The sequence below is a fragment of the Taeniopygia guttata genome, chromosome 28, assembly GCF_048771995.1.
Source record: "Taeniopygia guttata chromosome 28, bTaeGut7.mat, whole genome shotgun sequence".
NCBI classification, from domain to species: Eukaryota; Metazoa; Chordata; class Aves; order Passeriformes; family Estrildidae; genus Taeniopygia; species Taeniopygia guttata.
Genome location: NC_133053.1, coordinates 340,975 through 356,871, shown reverse-complemented (window position 1 = coordinate 356,871; position 15,897 = coordinate 340,975). Strand labels below are relative to the sequence as shown.

The following is a 15,897-nucleotide window of genomic DNA, read 5'->3' as shown; positions in this document are numbered from 1 at the left end:
CACCGCCCCTCCGCGCCGGAGGCGTTCGGACTCCAAGTCCCGTCGTGCCCCGCGCCTCGCGGCGGTGTTGTCGGCGGCCCCAAGATGGCGGCGGTGGCGGCGGGCGCGGCGGCCCCTCAGCAGCCGCCGCCGCCTCAGCAGCCGCCGCAGCCGGCGGGAGGCGGCGGGAGCGGCTCCGGGGAGGCGGCGGGAGCCGCGGGCGGTGCGGGAGGCGGCGGCGGAGCTGCCGGAGGCGGCGGCGGCGCAGCGGGGCCTGCGCCGGGCTCGGGGTCGGGCGGCGGCGCGGCCGCGGGCGAGTCGTGGTACCTGGCGCTGCTGGGCCTGGCCGAGCATTTCCGCACGTCCAGCCCGCCCAAGGTGCGGCTGTGCGTGCACTGCCTGCAGGCCGTGCTGCCCCGCAAGCCCCCGGCCCGCATGGAGGCCCGCACGCACCTCCAGCTCGGCTCCGTCCTCTACCACCACACCCGCAACGGCGACCAGGCCCGCGGGCACCTGGAGAAGGCGGTGAGCGGCGCCGGGGCGGCCTCGGGGGGCGCAGGGCACGGAGGAGCGGCTGGGGATGGTGGGCACGGGGGTCTGGCTCTTGGAGAAGGTAAGGAGTAGCGGGAGGGGTGGCTGAGAGGTGCTGGGGCTGGGGAAGATGAGGAGCAGGGCAAGGGGGCGGTGGGAGGCTCGTGGCACGGGGCAGGAGGGTGTCAGGCGGTGCTGGGGGGTGTTAGTGCCGGTCTAACCCGCTGTGTTCTCTTGCAGTGGCTGATATCCCAGCAGGTATCCTTTTCCCGGGATCCAGGAAAAGCTCCGAGCTCAGAACAGCTCCAAGGAAACTCCCAAAACACCTCAAGGGCCTGGGGGTGGGGGTATGGAATGGGTGGTTTTAATCTGCTGTTACAGAACCACAGAGTTTGGGTTGGAAGGGACCTTAAATCCCCTCTCATCCCCATTTTCCTGAGGGGTTTCGGAGGCTTTGCTGCTCTTTCCCACCCAGATTTTGTGGTTCCCTTAACCCTGGTGCCAGATCCCCCAGTTTGAAGATGTGAAGTTTGAAGCAGCCAGTTTGCTGTCGGAGCTCTACTGCCAGGAGGTGAGAGAGCCCCCCCAAAACCCCTCTGTGCCCCTCGGATTTGGGGTTGGAACGCGGTATTCCTGTGAAAAATCACATTTCTGACACCAGAGGCTTTTTTCCTTCCTTGTTGAGGACGTTTCTCCTGGAATTGCATCAAGAGTTTCCCAGTGGAAAAGGATTTTGCTTGGCCAAATAAACCTTTGGGTCCTTATTCAACGAATGTTAATTTTACGGGCGGGAGAGAGGGAGGGAAATCCATAATTTTCCTCAGGATTTTGCATATCCTGGAATGGTTTGGATTGGAAAGACCTTAAATCCCATCTAATCCCACCCTGCCACGTGCAGGGACACCTCCCAAAATCCCAGATTTCACCAGGCCTCCCAAAATCCCAGATTTCTCCAGTCAGATTTCTCCAATCCTCCCAAAATCCCAGATTTCTCCAGTCCCATCCGCCCTACTGTGGCCATTCCAAGGACGGAGCAGCCCCAAACCTCTCCTGCTTTAATTTTCTTTTTTCCAGCACTCTGATCCCTCCCGGGAGGGCTGGGCGTGGTTTTCCAGGGAATTCCTGTGGTTTTCCAGGGAATTCCCAGCCTCTGGAGCTGCTGGGTGCTGACTGGGGCTCTTTGTCGTGCAGAATTCCGTGGACACGGCCAAGCCCCTGCTGCGAAAAGCCATCCAGATCTCCCAGCAGACTCCCTACTGGCACTGCAGGCTGCTCTTCCAGCTGGCTGTGAGTCCTTGCAGCAGCAATTCCTGGGGGAAAAAATCCTGGAAAAATCCTGCATCCCCCTTCAGAACAGCCTGGAAGCCTTGCATTCTGTTATTCCCTAAAAAATTGCTGTGAACGGCTGCTTTTTATCCCTTTGATCCCTAAAAATTTGTTGTTAATGGAGAGGGAAAAGGCAGTTGGTGTTGGATTGGATCAAGGAATCAGCCAGGATTACTCTGTGGGAATTAGAGACCTGGAATTCCAAGGATGGAGGAAAAAAAATCCATTTTGGGGTTTGCAGGGAGAGCAAATCCTGCTGGGGTTGGGAGCGTTGGTTGTTTTATGTTTAATGAGGGATGTGGGATGGGAGGAGTAGGAAAAGTAACCAGGGAAAGGAGCAAGGGAAAGAATCCAAGGAAAATTCTTGTTCCTGGTCTGGAATACGTTCCAAAATGCTTATAAATTAAAAATATTTATAGGAATAGAGGTGCACTGAAGCATATTTATGGAAAAAGAACTTTAATTCCCTTTCGATTAAGGAATATTTAGTTTTCCAGGAGTTCCAGGAGCTTGTTCTCTTCCTGAGTTCCCACCTGGGTTTGGGAACGGGATCAAATTTGGGAGCACACCTTGGAGGCTCCTCGTGCTGGGAAAACTCTTGCTCCAGTGTGACAATCCCTGGGGTGTTTGGAGCTGTTGGGATCTGATTAGCACTGGATTTTCACCCTTTGCAATTTTTAACCAATTTCTCACTAATGAGGAATTTGAAGGGGAAAAAAATCCTTCTGGGCTCAGACAAATCCTTGGAAACGCCACAGATGTCTTTGGAAAACGGGTCTGAAACCCCTTTAAGGAGCAGGAATTTGCAAATCCAGGGATAATGGTGTTTTCTTGGGATTCATGGAGCAAATCCTGAGTTTTTGTGGCTTTTTTTATTCCCGTTTCAGCAACTCCACACGCTGGAGAAGGATTTGGTGTCGGCCTGTGACCTGCTGGGCGTGGGGGCCGAGTACGCGCGCGTGGTGGGCTCCGAGTACACCAGGTGACAATTCCTGAGGGATCCCGGCATTCCTGCCTGAATTCCCTGGGATTTCCTGCCTGAATTCCCTGGGATTTCCCGCCTGAATTCCCTGGGATTTCCCGCCTGAATTCCCTGGGATTTCCTCTTTGAGTCCCCTGGGATTTCCTCCCTCAATTCCCTGGGGTTTCCTGCCAGAATTCCTGGGATTTCCTCCCTGAATTCTCTGGAATTTCCTCCCCTAATTCCCTGGGAATTCCTCTAATTCTCTTTTTTTCCTGTTTTTAGTGGGAGAAAAAGGCAGATTTGTTTTTTGTTCCTGGTGGTTTGTTTTTTTTTGTTGTTTTTCCCTGTGGATGGAGTAATTTCTTTTGGAATTTAATTTTATTTTCTTTCATTCCAGAGCCCTGTTTCTGCTCAGCAAGGGGATGGTGAGTTACAAATCTTTTTAAAATAATTATTTCCTGTTTAATTGCAAATTCCAGAGGATTTTTTTTTTTTTTTTGAGGGGGGGAGATGGGGGTGGATAAGCAGGACTCCTATGGATAAATTCAGCCTTTTCCCTTTTTTTTTTCTGGGAAGAATATAAGAATCATTGGAAATTTTCATTGGAGCTTTTGTAATGAGGGATGGAAAAGCTGGCGGGGTAAAAGAGGGGTGGGAATCAGGTGGATATTCCAATCTTAATTCCTGGAATTGGAGAGTCCGTGGAATTGGGGAATCCGTGGAATTGGGGAATCCATGGAATTGTTTGGCTTGGAAGATCCAGGCACACCTCCCACTGTCCCAGGCAGCTCCAGCCTGGCTTTGGGCAATTCCAGGCTTGAGGCAGCCCCGTTTTTTGTGGGGAATTGTCGCTCCCGGCCGGTTTCTCCGGCCCAAAGCTGGATTTCCTTGGAATTGCAGCTGCTGCTGATGGAGAGGAAGCTGCAGGAGGTTCACCCGCTGCTGACGCTGTGCGGGCAGATCGTGGAGAACTGGCAGGGCAATCCCATCCAGAAGGAATCCCTCAGGGTCTTCTTCCTGGTCCTGCAGGTCACACATTACCTGGACGCCGGCCAGGTATGTGCCACCTTCCAGCCCGGAGTCTGGGACGGGATGTGCCCTAAAAAATCCGCCCTCAGGGGATTTTCAGTTTTTTTTTTTTTCATAATGGAAGCAAACTCCTGTTATTTTTATTCCCAAACTAAATGAAGAATGAGGAAATCATGTTAATTAAGAGATGTCGTCAATGATGTTTTTCTATCCATGGTGGTCTCTGGTGTGTTGGAGGGAATAACAGGAATTTTGGGGGGATTTTGGGAATATTTTGAGCATCCCTTGGTGCCGGTCACCCCCGTGAAGCGCTGAGCATCATCAATCCTAAACCAACCCCCTGAGCGTGGGAGTTACCGCTGTGCTGGGGGGTTCCCCTCTCCCGGAGCACCCAGCAGCAGGAATGCGCGGCATTCCCGGTGGGAATTGTTGGGAATGGCTCCGGCAGGTGAAGAGCGTGAAGCCGTGCCTGAAGCAGCTGCAGCAGTGCATCCAAACCATCTCCACCCTGCACGACGACGAGATCCTGCCCAGCAACCCCGCCGACCTCTTCCACTGGCTGCCCAAGGAGCACATGTGTGTGCTGGTCTACCTGGTGAGAGCTAATTACTGCTAATTGCCCCTAACGAGGGGTTTGGAGCCAGCGGGGATGGGGTTCGGAGCTGCTTTGGGCTGCTTCTCCCTCAGCGGCCCTGGGGGGATGCAAGGGGGCTGCTCAGTGTGTGAGGAGATTTCCAGGCTGGAAATGGGGATTAATTAATTAATTAGTTATCAAATTATTTATTTATTAGTCTGACTCACATGGAAATGGAATTGTTTGTAGAAATCAGAGCAACTTTGGCTTAATTTTATCAACTGTTTGGTGCTTTTTTCCCCTCAGCAGCCCTGGGGGGATGCAAGGGGCTGCTCCGTGTGTGAGGAGATTTCCAGGCTGGAAATGGGAATTAATTAATTAATAACTCATTAATTCATTAATTAATACCTGAGTCAAATGAAAATTGAGTCATTTGTACAAAGCAGAACTGCTTTGGCATCATGATATCAACATGAGGAGAGCTGGATTTGGAATTGCTGAAGGATTTTGTTCCAGTTCTTGGAGATGGTTCCAATCCTTGGTGACGTTAAAAATCTGGAATTTGTGGAATTCTGTGAATTCCCAGCCCTTCCCTCTCTGCCCAGACAAATTTTGGGAATTGTGGAATGGTTGGGGTGGGAAGGAACTCTAAAATAATTCGTTCCCACCCTCGCAGTCGCACCTCCCACTATCCTGGGGTGCTCCAGGACTTCCCAGGGATTTTTGCCGGAGGAATTGCATCCCAGGGGAACTGCATCCCAGGGGAACTGCATCCCAGGGGAACTGCATCCCAGGGGAACTGCATCCCAGGGGCATTGCATCCCAGGTGGGTAATGCTTGCTGTGCTTCCCTGCAGGTGACAGTGATGCATTCCATGCAGGCAGGCTACCTGGAGAAGGCTCAGAAGTACACGGACAAAGCCCTCATGCAGCTGGAGAAGCTCAAAAGTAAGGAAAAAGGGCTTGGAATTCAGCTGGATTCCAGGAAAATCCTGGAAAATCCCGTTATTTATTCCTCATTTAAACCCATCCCACAGCCTTGTTGAGTTGCTGGGTCAGCCTAAGACTAAAACTAAGACTAAACCCCTGATTTTAAGGCCAGGTGGTGGCTTTGGAGTACAAAAATCAACTTTTTGGGTGGGTTTTTTTTTTGGGGTGGGATTTGAAACATTCCATAAATGCCTGATGGAATTGCTCCCGCTCCTTTCCCAGTGCTGGACTGCAGCCCCATCCTGTCCTCATTCCAAGTGATTCTGTTGGAACACATCATCATGTGCAGGCTGGTCACGGGACACAAAGCCACAGCCCTGCAGGAGGTAACGTGGGAATTCCAGCCTTTCCTGCCTGGGAATGGCTCCCCAAAAATGGGAATATTCTGCAGGAACAGCCTTTGAAACGTGGGAATTCCAGCCTTTCCTGCCTGGGAATGGCTCCCAAAAAAATGGGAATATTCTGAAAGAACAGCCTTTAAAACATGGGAATTGCAGTTTTGGGCTCAGGTGGGAATTGTTGCTGGGTTAATCATGGATTCAGCCAGCCTTGGTGGGGCTCAGGACTTGGGAAATGTGGGATTGGCTCCTCTTAAATGTTTATTTAAGGGCACTTTGGAATTGATCATGGAATAATCAATAATTGATTGGATTGACACCTTCCTGGTGGCAATTCCAGGCTGATTCCAGTGTTTTTTCCCCATTCCATCCGTTCCAGAGTGGCTCCTTCCCCTTTCAGTCCCTGCCTTGTCCAGGTGTTTCCCAGGTTTTCACATTCCTGCTTTTCCTCCTCTTCCCTGGTTGATTTGTGCTGTTCCAGAGGAAACTGAACATTTTTTTCCCCATTTTTCCAATAATTTCAAGATCCTGGGGATCCATCCCGGGACTGGATCACCCAATCCTTGCTGTCAGCTTTACTGGGAATGTTCTGGGAATGGGGAGGGATTCAGCCTCCTGCTCCAGTCTCCTGGAACTCATCCCAATCCCAGATTTTGGGAGGTCTTATCCCGCTTTTCCTGGAAAATCTGGAGCGTTTCAGGAGGGACCCGTGGCTGTGAATTCCAGGGGGTGGAGGAAACCATTCCAAACCAGCTGGAATGTGGGAGGGATGTGAGGAAATCCCTTTTCACACCCAGGCCTGGAGATCCTGGAGCCGATCCCTGCATCCATGAGGGGTGCGAGGAGCGGGATTTGGAGCACAAAACGGTGGGAAAAGGGTGGAAAATGGGGAATTGCGTTCTTTCCCAGATTTCCCAGGTCTGCCAGCTGTGCCAGCAGTCTCCCAGGCTCTTCTCCAACCACGCTGCCCAGCTGCACACGCTCCTGGTGAGTTTTTGGGGTGAAACCTGGGAATTCTGCATCCCACACAGAATTCCAGAGAGGAGATTCCCTGGGAATTACAGATCTGCATCATGCACTGCTGCGCTCATTCCTGCCTTAAAACACTTTGGAAACAGAATTCCAGGATGGCTTGGGTGGGCAGGGGCACTTCCCACTATTCCAGGTTGCTCCAGCAGCTCCTGGAGAGAAAATCCCACTTTTCTGTGGAGGAAATTCCCTGGATTTGGCTTTTCCTGAATATCTTTGCCATCAAGGTCTTGTCTGGCAGCAGTTCCTTCATGATGGGAGGGGGAATTTGGGAGGAATCAGCTGGAAAAAGGGAAATCCAGGGATTTCAGCTGTGCCCACTGGAGATGGTTTTTGGCAGGGGAAGGATTTTTGTAGGGAATACTGAACTTTCCATAGTTTTAAGAAAGCTTTTTTTTTTTTAAGCTAAATTAAGCTCTTTTTTTCATGAATAATTTATTTTAAAGGACATTTTGTGAAAATTCCTGATTTTCCCCGCACCTGAGACTCATTGCTCCCTTTTCCCTGCTCTTATCCCAATATTTCCATGGATTCAGGAATGTTTTGGGCTGCATTCCCAAAAATATCCTTTCTTTTCCAGGGTCTCTACTGCATCTCTGTCAACTGCATGGATAATGCAGAAGCACAATTCACTACAGCACTGAGGGTGAGATTTTATTCCCAAATTTTCTCATGGAAACTTGGGGATGGCAACATGAATTTGGAAGGGAAACCATCCTTAATTCCATTACTTATTGATGATTTTCCTTGGATTGCAGGGGGATTTTTAACATTAAAATATCAACATGTGATTTTTTTTAGCCAGGGTTTTTTAATGGGAAGGAATAAATCGTGAGGAAAAGGCTGAAATATTTGGGAATTTTCTCCTTTCCAGCTCACAACCCACCAGGAGCTGTGGGCGTTTATTGTCACCAACCTGGCCAGCGTCTACATCCGGGAGGGGAATCGGCACCAGGAGGTGAGCTGGGCTCTCCCCAAATCCCGCTTTTCTGGCACAAAATCCTGGGATTTGGCTTTTCCTGGGTGTTTTTCCCATCAGGGCCTTGCTGGCAGCAGCTCCTTCATGAGGGGAATGAGAAATCCCAGTTTCCTGTGGAGAAAATTCCTGGGATTTGCCTTTTCCTGGGAATTTTTGCCATCCAGACCTTGCTGGCAGCAGTTTGTTCATGAGGGGAGTGAGAAATCCCAGGCTTTTGTGGGAAAAAATCCCGGGATTTGTTTTTTTTCTGGGAATTTTTGCCATCCAGACCTTGCTGGCAGCAGCTCATTCATGAGGGAGTGAGAAATCCCAACTTTCTGTGGATAATATTCCTGGGATTTGGCTTTTCCTGGGCATTTTTGCCATCCAGACCTTGCTGGCAGCAGCTCATTCGTCAGGAAATGAGAAATCCCAGTTTTCTGTGGAGAAAATTCCTAGGATTGTTTTTTCTGGGTATTTTTTTCTATCAAGGCCTTTCTGGCAGCAGCTCCTTTATGAGGTGAGTGAGAAATCCCAGTTTTCTGTGGAAAAAAATCCTGGGATTTGTTTTTTTCTGGGAATTTTTGCCATCCAGACCTTGCTGGCAGCAGTTTATTCATGAAGGAGTGAGAAATCCCAACTTTCTGTGGAGAAAATTCCTGGGATTTGGCTTTTCCTGGATATTTTTTCCATCAGGACCTTGCTGGCAGCAGCTCCTTCATCAGGGATTGGGAATTCCTGAGGAATCATCTGGAAAATTCCATATATTCTAAATTATTCCCAGAATTCTTCCCATTGGACTGAAGTTTAACTCTTTCATGTCTCATTCAACCCCTTGGCTTCATTTTCCATCCATTTTCCATAATTTTCCATAATTTTCCGTATCCAGCAGTTTCAGGGCATCACAGAAATAACCAAAAATAGGGATCTGCTCCTGACTTTTGCTGTTTTATTCCCAAAATTCTCTATTTTCACCCTCTCAGAGCCCTCAGGGATTTGCCTTGGGAAGATTCTCCACAGGAATTTTGCTTCCTGCACACAAAATTTGGGAAAAGCCTTTGGGAAGCAAAAAACAGCTTTAAAAATTGTGAATTCTTTAATTCAATTCTAGTTTTAATTAATCAAATCCAATATCAAATTCATTATCAGATCTACCAGCTCCAAGTTTTCCTTGGGAATACAATTATCCAGGAAATGCTGTGCAGTTGGAGGAGATTTGGGATAAAACTTGGATTTTTGGGATCAAAACAAGCCTAAAATTCCCAATATTGGGATGAACTTGGGCTGGTTGGGGTGGATTTCACTGTTTTGGTGTTGGCTTTTCCTTGGAAAATCCATTTTCCCTTTTCCTCTCCCATTTTCCAGCTCTACAGTTTATTGGAAAGGATAAATCCCGACCACAACTTCCCAGTGAGGTGAGAATTCCAGCAAATCCCAACATCCCGGGCTGGGAATGACGGATTTGGAGCAGGATTTTCAACAAATCGGGGGAAAAAATCCAACCTAACTCCAAGGGAAAACTCGGGATGGGGCTGAAATGGAATATTTTGCTTGCAAGTTGGATTTTGGGCTGGAATTCCTGGGAACTGGGGTGGGATCCTGAGGTATCCGTGGGTTTTTTCTCCATAGTTCCCACTGTCTCCGGGCCGCAGCGTTCTACATCCGAGGGCTCTTCTCCTTTTTCCAGGGAAGATACAACGAGGCCAAGTGAGTCCAGGCCCTGGGAAAGTGTGGAAAAAAATGTGGGAAAACTGTGGGAAAGCTCACCCTGGCTTTTTGGGATGGCAGTGGGAATGCCAGGGCTTCATTCCCATCCCATTCCCACGGATTCCTCCTGGGCTGGCTGGGGGGATGTGGTGGGGATTGAGCTCCTTCCTTGGGAATCCTGGGAATGTTATTCCCTGCAATCCCAGGGAATGTTGGGAATGTTATTCCCTGGAATCCTTGGGAATGTTGGGAATGTTAATCCCTGCAATCCCAGGGAATTTTGGGATCTTATTCCCTGCAATCCTTGGGAATCTTGGGGTTTTATTCCCTGAAATCCTTGGGAATCTTGAGATTTTAATGCCTGCAATGCCAAGGAAGGGAATTGCAATTTTCCAGGGAATTTTATTCCCTAAATCCTGAGATTTTAACCCCTGCAATGCCGAGGAATCCTCGGGAATCTCGCGCCACTCGTCCCGAGGCTCTGCACCTTCCAAGATCCCAATCCAAGCACAAACTCGGGAATTCCCTTCCCCGGGGGCCCCTCATCCCGTCCCTGCCCCGGGAGCGATCCCAGGCCGGGCCCCATCCCGCCTTTCCCGCCGTTCCCGCTTTTCCAGGCGCTTCCTGCGGGAGACGCTGAAGATGTCGAACGCGGAGGACCTGAACCGGCTGACGGCGTGCTCGCTGGTGCTGCTGGGCCACATCTTCTACGTGCTGGGCAACCACAGGGTGACTGCTGGGCCCTGCCCCGGGCTCCTGGGACTGGCATTCCCGAAAAACCCCCCAGAAAACACCCCCGGGGAAATCCCAAAGGAAATCGGGATGTGCCTGGGAAAAATGGGATTTTAAAAGGGTTTTTTAGTGCTGTCACATCCAAAATTAGGATTTTTTTTCTCTCTGCATCATCCCAATCCCTCCCAATCCCTGGAATCCTGCCATTGGCATTCCCAGAACAAATCCCAAAAAAATCCTGGAGAAACTCCCAAAGGAAATCGGGATGTGCCTGGGAATAATGGGATTTTATTCCTTTCCATCCCAGGGAATCCTTGGGAATCTTGGGGTTTTATTCCCTGGAAATCCTAAGGAATTCTTGGGACTGCTATTCCCTTCCATCCCAAGGAATCTTTAGGAATCTTGGGATTTTATTCCTTTCCATCCCAGGAAATCCTTGGGATCTGATTCCTTTCCATCCCAGGGAACCCCTGGGAATTTTTGGATTTTATTCCCTTCAATCCCAAGAAATCCTTGGGAATCTCCAGCACTTTCCTCCCTTCCATCCCCATCGATCACGGCGACAAAAACCCAATTTCCCACTGGGAATTTCCGTCTTTTCCACTCGATCCCTGCTGGAAAGAGCAGGGGAAATTCCCCAAATGCCAATTTTTCCCTCTCCCTTCCCGATTTTTTCCCAGGAAAGCAACAACATGGTGGTGCCGGCCATGCAGCTGGCCAGCAAGATCCCGGACATGTCCGTGCAGCTCTGGTCCTCCGCCCTGCTCCGGGGTACGTCCGGGAACGGGCGGCTCCAGGGTGCTTTGGGATCCATAAAAAACTGGGATACAGCCCTGGGGAAAAGTGGGATTATCCCAGGGTTGTGGGGGAATGGGAATGTGCAGCTCCAGGGAACTCAGTGTCCATAAAAAACTGGGATAGAGCCTTGGGGAGGGTGGGAATGCCAGGGAAAATGTGGGGATTATCCCAAGGGTGGGAATGTGCAGCTCCAGGGGCAATTTGGGATCCTTGGGAATCCACTTCCCTACAATCCCAAGGAATCTTCAGAAATCTTGGGGTTCTATTCCTTCTCATCCCAGGGAATCCTTGGCAATTTTGGGATTTTATTTGCTGCAATCCCAGGGAATCCCTGGCAGTTTTGGGATTTTATTCCCTGCAATCCTTGGGATTTTGGTGCAGACCCCAAACCCAGGGCAGGATTTTTGGGATGGGGGTGGTTCCGAGGTGGGAATGGGACAAATCCCGGGATTTTTCCGCCCTCCCAGACCTGAACAAGGCGTGTGGCAATGCCATGGATGCCCACGAGGCCGCCCAGATGCACCAGAACTTCTCCCAGCAGCTGCTGCAGGACCACATCGAGGCCTGCAGCCTCCCCGAGCACAACCTGATCACGGTAATTCCCGACATTCCCAACATTCCCAGCATTCCCACCTTGCCCGTGGCAAAAAGGACACTTCAGCTCATTTTTATAGCTTTTTTTATTGTTTTTTTTTAGTGCTGTCCCATCCAAAATTGGGATTTTCTTCCCTCTGCATCATCCCAATCCCTGGAATCCTGGAATTTCCACTCCCAGAAAAAAATCCCTCAAAAATATCCCGTAGAAAATCGGGATATGCCTCGGAATAATGGGATTTTTAAGGGTTTTTTTAGCGCTGTCGCATCAAAAGTTGGGATTTTCATCCCTCTGGATCATCCAAACCCTTCCCAGTGGGATTTTGTTTTTGAAATCCAAAAACAAACCCTGGAAAACCAAATCCCAGCAGGGTTCCCTGGTGGAATATGAGATTCCCTGGGAATTTCGTGATCCTGAGGGAACTTTCCCATTTTTCCTGGGATTTTGGCTTTGAAACCCAAAAAAAAAAAAAAAAAAACCCGGAAAACTAAATCCCAGCGGGACGTGGGGTTGGAATTTGGGATCCCTGGGGCAGGGAGGGTTTTCCTGGGAATTCCACGATGCCGAGGGAATTTTCTGGGAATTTTTCCCGGGATTCTGATCCCGTTTTTCCCTTGCAGTGGACGGATGGACCCCCCCCAGTCCAGTTCCAGGCCCAGAACGGCCCCACCACCAGCCTGGCCAGTCTGCTGTGAATTCCAGGAAAACTCCAGGAAAACTCCAGGAAAACAATTCCAGGAAAACTCCAGGATATCCACCAACAACATCCCAGGGGGGTGGGGGGGGAAAGCATCAAAATCTTGGGAAAAGAAACAAAACAAATCCATGGAAAGGCTTCGGAATTCCACCTGGTAGTGAGGAAAAGCCAGGAATTTTCCAGGGATCCCCAGAGCCTCCGGAGCTCTTTTCCAGGTGGGAATGTCCAGGTGAATCCCAAGGTTTGATCCTGGAGGGAATTCCCAGGAAAGGCTGGGAATTCCAGCAGGAAGCTCCGAATCCTCGGGGATAATTGGGATGAGGAAATCATGGATTGGATTCCCAGCTGGAATTCCCCTGAGGGGAAATTCCCATTTTTTTTGGGAAGGAGGAAATCCGAGTTTTCCTGGGATGTCCCTCCCGCAGCCACAGCTCTTCCCCGCGCCGTTGGCATTGGGAAAAATCCGGAATTTTCCTGCTGATCCCAAATTTTTCCAGGCTGGAGGCACCAGCCATGCCTTAAGGATTCCCAAATCCTGGGAATAATCCTGATCCAGAAGTTTGGGATGGAATTCCAGCCTTGCCCTTGGCACAAAGTTCCCTTGTCCCGGTTAAATTCCCTGGTTTTAGCCCAGTTTTTTTTTGGATTTCCCAGAAATCTGGGAATGCTGAATCCCAGAAAAAAAAGCTGGAGGTTTTTTCCAGGATCCCAGCAGTGCCTGGGGTGGAATCAAGTTGTTTTTCCCAGTTGGAATTTCTACAGATTTCTGGGAAAGGGGGAGGGAAAAGAACTCTGGAATTCTTGGGGAGAGGAATACCAAAGCCCTGGAACTTCCAGAGATTTTTGGGAATTTTGAATCCCAATGGATGGGGAAGGAACCTTAAAATTCCCTTAAAAGCCCTTTAAAATTCCCTCATTCCCAGCATTTTTCCTTCCCAAATCCCACCTTTTTCCAGAGCAAGGAATTTTTTCCACTGAAATTCCTCAATTTTTCCCTCTGGAATTCGTACCAGGGATGAGGTTTTTTTTTGTCCCATTCCCAAAAATTGGGATTTTCCAGGTTTTTTTTTCTCTTACTTTTTTTCCATGGAAATCCAGGTTCTAATTCTCTTGGAAAACTCCAGAGGACCTGGAAATCCCTGGAATTCTTGGGGATTGAGGATTGGGAGTTTTTATTACAGATTTTTATGGGGATTAACCAAAACTCTTGGTGCCGTTGGAACTCAAAAAAATGGGAAAAAATCCCAAAAAAGTCCCAAATCCAGTGATTTTCCAGCCTGAATGCAGGGCTGGAATTCCTGTGGGAAATTCCAGAGGCTCCTGAGGGTTTTTTTGGGATATTTGGGATCCTGCTGAGACAGAACCATCCCGGGAATTTTGGGATCTGGGGATTTTCATCAGGAACTGGGGGAGTTTTCCCAGTTTTTGAGGTTTTTGGGAAGCATATTCCCAGTTTTTATTTCCTCTGGGGCTCGCCAATTCCTTGGAATCTTTTTCCTTGGAATTTCCCTGCATTGGGAAAGGCTGAAAATTCCAAATCCCATCCAGGAAATCCAAATTTTCCTTTCTAACTCTGGAATGTTCCAGAATATTCTGGAATTTCAGGCCCAATATTCTGAATTTCCAACTCAGCTTGGAATTTTGGGATCCAAATCCCAGATTTTGGGCTGGAAAAGCCTCGGGATGATCCCAATCCCAGGGCAGGGACACTTCCACTATTCCAGGCCGCTCCCACCTGGATTTGAGCACTTCCAGGGCGGCCAAATCCCAAAAACTTTGGGAAAAACTCGGAAAAAAAAATGGGGAAAAAATCCCAATCCTGGAGAGCTGTGGTTGGGGCCGAGCTTTGGGAATTCCCCAGGGAATTTTCTGTGGGAAAAGCGCCTTTCCCACCCCCGGAGCCGCCGAAGAAAGAGCAGAATTCCCAAAAATCCCCAATTTTCTGCCTTCAATCTCCCGTGCAAATCCCTCAGAATGGGCGAAACAGCCGGAAAATCCCATGGGAATTCCGGGGGGCTCCTCCGGAATTCCCGAATTCCCCACGGAAATTCCCATGTACAGAGCTTTTTACCATTGTATATTAAATTATTTAATAGCTTTTTGTGGCAGCTTTTTCTTTCTTTTTTTTTTTTTTTTTTTTTTTCCATGGAGCAGAGCTGGGAAGGAGGAGCTGAAATTCCGTGGGATTTTGGAGGAAAACAGGAAAATCCAGGATTTTCTCTGTGGGGTGATTTCATTGGGAGTTTTGCCTCCTAAAATTGTGGAATTCTCTGGAGAAATGAGCACAAAATCCTGAAAATTAGAATTCATTTAGGGAATTGTAGAGTTTTTTCCAGGATTTTTCATGGAATAGCCAGGATTTCTCCCTAAAATCCCATCCCTGATTCCTGTCCAGAGCCCGCAGCTGTTTTCCCTCTGGATCCCATTCCCGAAGAATCCCCCCAAAAAATCCATAAAAAATCCCCAAAGATTCCCCCCCTAAACCAGCTCCAAAATCCCCATAAATTCCCCAAAAGTCCCCCCACAATTCCAAAAAAATCCCCAAGAATTCCCAAAAAATTCCCCAAAATTCCTTCAAAAATCCCCCAAATATTCCCAAAAATCCCTCCCAAAACTCCCAAAAAATCCCCTAAAAATTCCCCCCAAAAATCAAAAAAAATCTCCAAAAATCCTGAAAAATCCCCCTAAAAATTCCCCAAATCCCAATTTTCTCCCGAGCTGGGAATTCCCAGCTCTGACCCTGAAGTTTTTCCCGGATTTGCCGCTGGAGCTGCCAGAATTCCGGGATAACTCCGGATTTCAGGGATGCTCCCAGCGCCCGCAATTGGGGTTTGTTCCCAGCTCAGGTTTTTATTATCCCTCATTCCCGTGGGAAATTCGAACAAAACGGAACCGATGGCACGGAAAAGCTGGGAAAGGGAAATGAAACCCGCGGGATGAAATACGTGTGGGAATGATCCCAAAACCCCCTGGGAATGATCCCAAATCCCAGTGGGAACGATCCCAGATCTCCCGGGAATGATCCCAAATCCCAGTGGGAATGTTCCCAGGGTTAAATCCTATTGTGAACGATCCCAGAGCCCACGGGAACGACCCCAGGGTTAAATCCCAATGGAAATTATCCCAAATGAACAATCCCGGATCCCACCGGGAGCGATCCCGGCGCAGCGGCCGGGCCGGGCCGGGCAGCTCAGCCCCGCAGCGGCCCCGGGGCCTGTCCCGTGCCCGGCAGCACCGGGCCCTGGGCCCTTCCCCGCTCCCGGCCCTGCGGCGCCTCCCGGGGCCGCTCCCCGCCCGCAGAACCGGCTCCTCCGGCCCCGGTGCCTCCCCCGGTGCCTCCCCCGGTGGCTCCCCCGGTGCCGGCCCCGCTTCCTCCCGCCGGCCCCCCCCTATCTGCGGCCCCAGCGCGGCCTGCGCGGGCGGATAAGGGCGGCGGGCCCGCCCCGCCCGCTCCGCCATCCGCCCCGCCGGCCCCGGGAGCGGCCCCGGGCCACGGCCCGGCCCGCGAAACGGCCCCGCCGCCCCGCCCCCTCCCGCGGAACGCGCCCCCATTGGCTGCCGCCGGCCGCACGCTGCCTCCTATTGGGGACTTTAGCTATCAATCAAACCCACACCACGCCTCTTTCCGCCCGCACAGCAGGGGCGAGGCGC

At 50.2% G+C, this 15,897-nt stretch overlaps 1 protein-coding gene across 1 annotated transcript; it reads left to right on the top strand.

The window, feature by feature from the left end:
• The first annotated feature begins 58 nt into the window (after positions 1-58).
• MAU2 (MAU2 sister chromatid cohesion factor) lies at positions 59-14,344 on the top strand. Its single transcript, XM_030256855.4, has 19 exons — positions 59-504; positions 751-768; positions 1,016-1,081; positions 1,702-1,797; positions 2,724-2,818; positions 3,198-3,225; positions 3,701-3,856; positions 4,278-4,424; positions 5,260-5,350; positions 5,615-5,718; positions 6,640-6,717; positions 7,340-7,405; positions 7,634-7,717; positions 9,083-9,132; positions 9,347-9,424; positions 10,042-10,153; positions 10,837-10,927; positions 11,422-11,549; positions 12,170-14,344. Exons 1-19 carry the CDS (start codon positions 85-87, stop codon positions 12,242-12,244), a joined length of 1,983 nt encoding a protein of 660 aa, XP_030112715.2. The 5' UTR covers positions 59-84; the 3' UTR covers positions 12,245-14,344.
• Positions 14,345-15,897: the final 1,553 nt, after the last annotated feature.

Bases quoted from the DNA above. Each gene is read 5' to 3' on its own strand.
- MAU2 (XM_030256855.4), top strand. From the start codon at position 85: ATGGCGGCGGTGGCGGCGGGCGCGGCGGCCCCTCAGCAGCCGCCGCCG. The intron at 5,719-6,639 runs GTAACGTGGGAA...GTTCTTTCCCAG, and splicing joins AAGCCACAGCCCTGCAGGAG to ATTTCCCAGGTCTGCCAGCT. The intron at 9,133-9,346 runs GTGAGAATTCCA...TTTTCTCCATAG, and splicing joins GACCACAACTTCCCAGTGAG to TTCCCACTGTCTCCGGGCCG.